The sequence below is a fragment of the Etheostoma cragini genome, chromosome 6, assembly GCF_013103735.1.
Source record: "Etheostoma cragini isolate CJK2018 chromosome 6, CSU_Ecrag_1.0, whole genome shotgun sequence".
NCBI classification, from domain to species: Eukaryota; Metazoa; Chordata; class Actinopteri; order Perciformes; family Percidae; genus Etheostoma; species Etheostoma cragini.
Genome location: NC_048412.1, coordinates 18,700,200 through 18,706,745, shown reverse-complemented (window position 1 = coordinate 18,706,745; position 6,546 = coordinate 18,700,200). Strand labels below are relative to the sequence as shown.

The 6,546-nt window shown below is 39.3% G+C and overlaps 1 protein-coding gene across 1 annotated transcript; it reads right to left on the bottom strand.

Annotated features, from left to right (window-relative positions):
* Positions 1-359: 359 nt before the first annotated feature.
* On the bottom strand, positions 360-5,743 carry m6pr (mannose-6-phosphate receptor (cation dependent)). Its single transcript, XM_034874316.1, has 7 exons — positions 5,415-5,743; positions 4,034-4,206; positions 3,666-3,835; positions 3,296-3,405; positions 2,798-2,928; positions 2,584-2,710; positions 360-2,484 (listed from the first exon to the last, which is right to left on the bottom strand). Exons 1-7 carry the CDS (start codon positions 5,418-5,420, stop codon positions 2,362-2,364), a joined length of 840 nt encoding a protein of 279 aa, XP_034730207.1. The 5' UTR covers positions 5,421-5,743; the 3' UTR covers positions 360-2,361.
* Positions 5,744-6,546: the final 803 nt, after the last annotated feature.

Genomic DNA, 6,546 nt, shown 5'->3' with positions numbered 1-6,546 from the left:
TTACCTGTACCATGACCCATTTTACCCTATTTCATTTAACCTCAATGATGTATCTCTGCGGGGGAGGGTGGGGGGGGGTGAGAACTGGGTGTAAATCATATACCTGTTAATACCTTGTGTCACAGATTGACTCTCTGTATTGGTTTTATTCTACAGATGAAGTGTACTATGTATCTGTTATGTTCAAAATCCCATAAATAAATCATTAAAAAAACACACAAAAAATAACATTTCACATTCATTACATCTCCAAAGGTGAGTGCACATAGGTGTGTACTAATTTCCCCACTACAATGGTCATACATAAACGTCTTTCATCTTTTATTTTTGGCAGATTCAGAAAACAAACAAAACAACTGGTAGATCAAAATTATCCTTCAACCAAACAGGTTATAATCTAGAGGTTGTTCAGTTCACTACAACCACAGGTGTAACCTTCTCTACCAGATTGCAATCCAAGATGTGATTTACCAAATTAAGCTAAGAAATGTTAACCTAAAGAACACAAAAAGCAGGTGATAGAAACAAAACAAACCTACCATACGACAATAATATTGTAACTTGATTCACAACTGAAACTTTCTAACAAAAATTTGCCATCAAGGTAAAAAATCATACTTTAATCCTTAACATTGCAATTTCTAAAAAGTATTATCAGAGCTGTCACGTTTACAATCATAATATATTGATACAAGAAGTGTATAGAAAATAACAGTAAGTGCTTTCATTGTAGCTCTATTCTCATAAAGAAGCAAAGCATCAGGCATTAAGCAGCCTTAATATTTGGTCGAAAGAAAACCTGCACCCTATAGTGTTTGTGTGTATTTCTTGTGTTTGGGACAGTTTGATCTGTCTTCCCACTTCAAAATTCATGATTAAATAGGTTTGCTATATGAACAATAATCTTTTTCTGTGTGTGTTCTTTTATTCTATGAAAATACAAGTACATATACTACATATATACCATACATCTTGATATTATAAATTAACAGAATTCTTATATTAATTTCTTGTAACTGCCTAGCACTGTGTCACTGGTAGCATTTATAAACTGAAATTAGTGATTTGAGATGTATTACATTTGCATTTCAGTCAGATGCTTTGCATTAAACACCAGAATTGTAAGTTTAGCGCATCAAGTTAACAGCATTGTTGACCTCACTCATAAAAACAGAGGATGGGCACCGATCATTTTTTTTATTTCTGGCTACAAAATGTTTTTTTACTGAGGTGGTTTGCTCTGCAAGACCCCACGGCCGGTACGTGGTTGACACATATATCAGCTCTTCTCCTTCTGGAGAAACTGACTTGCGAACCCAAATATAATTCCAAACGATTCTGGAAACCATCATTGCATGCCTTCCTGCAGACATTCTAACTTATTTGTGTTTGGTCAAATCTCTATGTACTTAGCTATTTATTTCTTGTACAGTACTAGTTTGTTATTTTTTTTTCTATTATTCTTTGAACTTAATTTGTTGACTTTGCTGCATCTGTTGTTTGTGGTGGGATTTCTGTATGTATAGTCTGTTGGCGTGTCTGTTGAACTCAAAAGTCAAAAGAAATTAAGAGGATGGTTGATTACAGTCAAGTTCAGATATCAGTCAGGAAACTGGCAACACTCAACATTTTAGGGAAAAAATATTTAGCACTGATGTAGAAGCTTTTCCCTATAATGTGGGAGAAAGGGAAAAGCCCAACTAAAAATAGAAGTCAGTCAAGCTATGGTTCCTGCAGTGATTTCTATTTGTCTAGCAAAAATTGTTAGCACAATCAAGGAAATAAACATACACATTCTCAGATTACTTTCAAAACACAAAAACTGAAACTATATTACACAAGCAAAAGCACTTGCGTTTTGAAAACCTGCAACTGTCTGTGCACAACCAGGTCTCAGATAAAGCAACTTGCTGCAACCTGCACCAACTTCCATCAATCAATCATTAGCTAAGCAGAAAAAGAGATGGCAGCAATATGTCATTAAATTTAAAATCAGACAGAAATCCAACTTCTTAACTTCTCCTTTTTGTGCCCCGATTTCCATGGGAGAAGAGTCTTTATTGTCACTTTGTAATCTCGGATGAATCCCTCATTTGTTTGACATCAAACAGCTGAATGAAATGCATGGGGTAGGAAGAGGAAACATGTCCTACAGCCCTATGAGCAACATGCCCTCTTTAGTGACAAGCAGATCACACAGTAGCTAGGCACAAGTATGGAATACACGCAAAGTGTCGACAGGTCATAACCTACACCTGCACAAGAAAAACAAGACTTGTGTGTAACAGCAACCTGTAACCTGTGAAAGAGCAAACTGTGTCACACAGTAAAGATTTCTGTCCCATGTCTGACATATCGAGGTCACATAGGTAGTAAGTGGTCATCTCTCTCCTCTGGCTCTTCTTCTAAAGGTTCTGTGGCCGCTCCCCTGTAAGCCGGGGCTTCCTCCTGTTTTCTTGACCGGCACACAAAGTCACACCCATCCTGTAAGGGGAGGTTAACGTTTTTCTTTAATGAATTTCCAAAGAAATAACATGAGCCTGATCTTTTAATTACGTTATGTATCAACTGCGCTCGGTTTACCGCTGTCAGATTGCCAATCTCCAACCAAAAAGCATGATTTGGGAATTGCTCCATCCCTTTGGCTCCAACAATCAGTCGTTGATAAATGAAACCGCAGATGAGATAAACAGCCAGAAGACAGAAACCCCTAGAAGAAGAAGAGAGGGCCTATGCTATTATTATTTGCTTTAACTTTTAGAGTTTTTGTGTCAACACACACACAATATTTACGCACATGATGAGTATTATGGAGCCTGTGCTGATGTGGGACTCAATAACTGGGCAAACTGCACTGGAGTCCAACTCAAACAGGTAAAAACAGTCTTTCAACCTCTCCCTTTCCTCCAACACCACCTTCAAATTACCCTGGGAATGAGATGGAGAGAGAGACAAAGGGAAATATAAAGCAAAAAACACACTAATTTAAAAAAAGATAGGGTGCCAAATGACATGTCTCACAGGAGAAACACTGGGACCATGTGTCACCCTGAATCACATTTTAGACAACACAATCTGACGTCATGCTGCATTGAACAGGCGCACATTCACGATAGATAACATTGTAACATGAATGAGGTATTCATCTTTACACTGGTCCCTGAAGACACCTGCCACCAATGCAGCCCCTTGCATTTTTGTTTTAAACATGGTGCCATTTTAAACTATCATTTTTTTCCACAAATCTGATGATCTAAAAATCTGATGATTTAAAAGCAATCTGAGTTTCTTTTACCCCGTCCGTTTTTCTGTCACAAGAGATCATGACTATGGCTTTCCTATTTTCCTTAGAGCAGTGGCCATCATATTTCTCTCCGTTTGTGTAGATCAACATCACCCAGTCACCTGCAAGGGTAGGAAAGTGTCAAATAAACAATGCAGACATAAAACTGATCTAAAGCACCCTATGAAATGGTTAATCCCATTCTCAGAGATAAAGGCTAAACACTAAACAATTATAACACATGTTTGGGGCTTATTGTGCTCCTAGTTTGTCTCAAACACAAGACAATTCACCAACATAAGATTCCTATTTACAGATGGTTAATATCCACACACAAAGTCAGGGTAAATTAGGGTGAAATTCTTATATTTTGCAGACTTACTTCCTCCAAAGGCCTCTGTTGAATTATACATGCCAATCACTGTTGGATTTTCTTCCTTTTTTATGTTGTCCAACTGAACAACCCCAGCTCCTGGAACACCCCCTGCATCCCCACACAACTGGAACACATATGTGTAACTCTCAGTTCCATTCTTGGTCACGACTGTAAAGCTGTCAACATGAGAAAAAAAAAAAATCACAGTTAATAACTAATATGGGAGAAAAAGCAGTGAAAGGCAATGGACAATGAGGCATAATGCTTCCGTCATGGCTGGCTTGCATATTCATTTAGTGTCAACAGGCAATCCAAAAACATCTAACTTCATATTGACGACACTGACTACGCAGGTACAGTGAGTCACTTCTTACTTCTTATGGGCGAGTGGCTCTAGTTGTTTGAGGACTTTCCGCTCTGAGACAGACTCAGAGACCAGTTTACAGCTGTTGGTGCCATCAGTGGCATACACCCCACTCCCACACAGGACCAGCTGAACAAAAAGGGTCCACACCAGGAAGGGCCCTCCATCCTGACTGGTGACCACCTGACACAGATGTTGCATGAAAAAAAGGATTGACACTTTGTCTTAAAAGGGGACTGTTGTTTCATTTAACAGCATTCAAACAATTCTCAAATATAATGCTGAATATTTTTTTGAAGTTAGGGTTGGACAATATGAAAATATTCTGTGTAAGACAATTTAAACCATCAGAGATTTTTCCATACCGTTTATACAAGAGTATAATAAACGAGGTGGAACTATGGTAGCAAAGTCGCTGCCTTTATTTCTCTTATAGGAGAGTAAACTGAATAATCTTGGGGACTATTAGTCAAAACAAGCTATTTCAATATGACTCCTTTGGCTCTGGAAAATTAAATTTTTTTTTTAAAAACAGTTTTTAGACTATTTTCCCCCCTTTTTTCTAAGTGTTATTGGATAAACAGGAAAGGTGGGAGAGCTAGAGATGGGGGATGACGCGCAGCAAAGGCCCGCAGCTCGGACCTGAACCCGGGCCCTGCAAAGGCCTCTGCTTACACGGGGCGCACGCTCCCACTGGGTGAGCCAAATGTTAGCCCCTTCCCAAAAGCGTTTTCAACAAAATGAGAAGGAAATCGATTAAGAAAATAATTGATAGATGCACGTATAATGAAAATCATCATATGCTGCAGCGCTAGTCCTTTTGACAACTCTATTGTGGGAAAATCAAAGAACAGGAATGCTTTATGGTAAAATTGGATTTGTATACGATGTTTACATTAACCTTGATTGGTCAGGTATTTAAATGAACTAAATAACCAAAAACAGACAAACCAATTTACCAAGAGAGAGGATTTTGTCCATACAACCCACACATGTTTAACATAATTCAAAATTAAGTGGTGGGATTTGGAATTACATATCTCCTGTTCATTATAAAGGTACTTGCATGCTCATTTATTTGCTTCCTAAACAAATAAAAAAACACAACTAGGAGCAAATTAACTGTCCATTTCTTGGACAAAAAGTATTTCAAGTGTAGTAGGCTACCTAATCTAAAGACGCCAATACGATCGCTATAAACTCATGGTGTAACTGGGAAATGAAAGTTGTGAAACCACACGTTAAGCCAGCCACACACAGTGTGTGCATGCAAAATGTCTGTTCATCTCCGCATGAGGAAATAACTTTTGCTGAGAAAATTACAGTCAGATAAAAACACCCTTCCGAAAGGCATAAGCAGAGTTCACAACTAGACTACATTGTTCACCTACCTTCATGACTCTACTGTCAACAAGCGGGGAAAGCCTCTTTGTTAGTTACAGTTTAACAGATGGTAAAACATGAAGCCCGTTGATGATGTAGTGAGTTTCCTGGCGCTAACGTCGCTTCCTCGTTGACTTAGAAACAATAAAGCTGCTATTTTATTATGCAGAAACAATAAAGTCCATCTGCATGTGTTCGGGAGTTTCAAGTGACCGTTATTAGCTGCACGCTGTTCCTGTCCTTGATAATAAATGCGCTTTTCCTCAGAATGTGTGAAGCGGCATCGCAGAGGCTAACAGGCTACAGACAGCAGCGGAGTGCGGAAGTGAAACTAAACACACGCGCGCATGTGACCGTCCAAATGAAGCGCGACCAATGAGCTGCAGCCTGGCGGCAGCTGATTCTTCCCCCCGCATCAGATGACTGGAAACAGATGACTGTGGGAGGAGGAAAAGCTCAAGCATGGCATTCTCTACATCCATGATGGCATGACATGCTACACTTTTCTGTTTGTGTGCCTCTGTTAACACTCAACAAATCAAGACATATTTAATCATCATTTAATAGGATGCCTCTCCAGATCAAGTAAGTTTTTAAAAAAGTAATACAAAATAGAATAAAAAAAGATGTTCGATACATTACCCCCGTGGATAAATAATAATATCACCAAGCCCCCAAGAGACATATTCAACACATACCCATATCATAAGGTCATCAATAGACATAAATAGCATTGGTAGACATCATTGTGGATTAAACAGACATCTTCATAAATGTGCATAAACAAGGGAGCTGGTTTCTCAGAAATTTGTCTTTGTGCACAGCTTATAGCCAGGGCTGGTTCAGGTTTGCAATGGACTAACACTTAGTTACAGGGGCGTAGCATAAAATTCTGGATCCGGTAGAAAGGCCTTTTTTATGAGCCCCTCGCTGCATCCACAGCTTTTCATTCTAGAATCTTTTTGGGTCCTCCTCACATGAGGGCCATGGGTACTCAGTCCCCAACCCCCCCCCCCCAGTCTGACGCCCCTGCTTAGTTATGCTGCTATGGGCTAGACTAAACAAGATCAGGGGCGATTCTATGATCAAACCTTTAGGGGGGCTCAGCCCCTATTGAGAATGTGACACGGATACAATGCC

What these genes read in the sequence shown, in the direction of transcription:
- m6pr (XM_034874316.1), bottom strand. An exon ending in GAGCCACTCGCCCATAAGAA is followed by an intron (nt 3,836 to 4,033) that starts GTAAGAAGTGAC and finishes TCATGTTGACAG; the next exon opens with CTTTACAGTCGTGACCAAGA. An exon ending in AGATTGGCAATCTGACAGCG is followed by an intron (nt 2,485 to 2,583) that starts GTAAACCGAGCG and finishes CTCCCCTTACAG; the next exon opens with GATGGGTGTGACTTTGTGTG.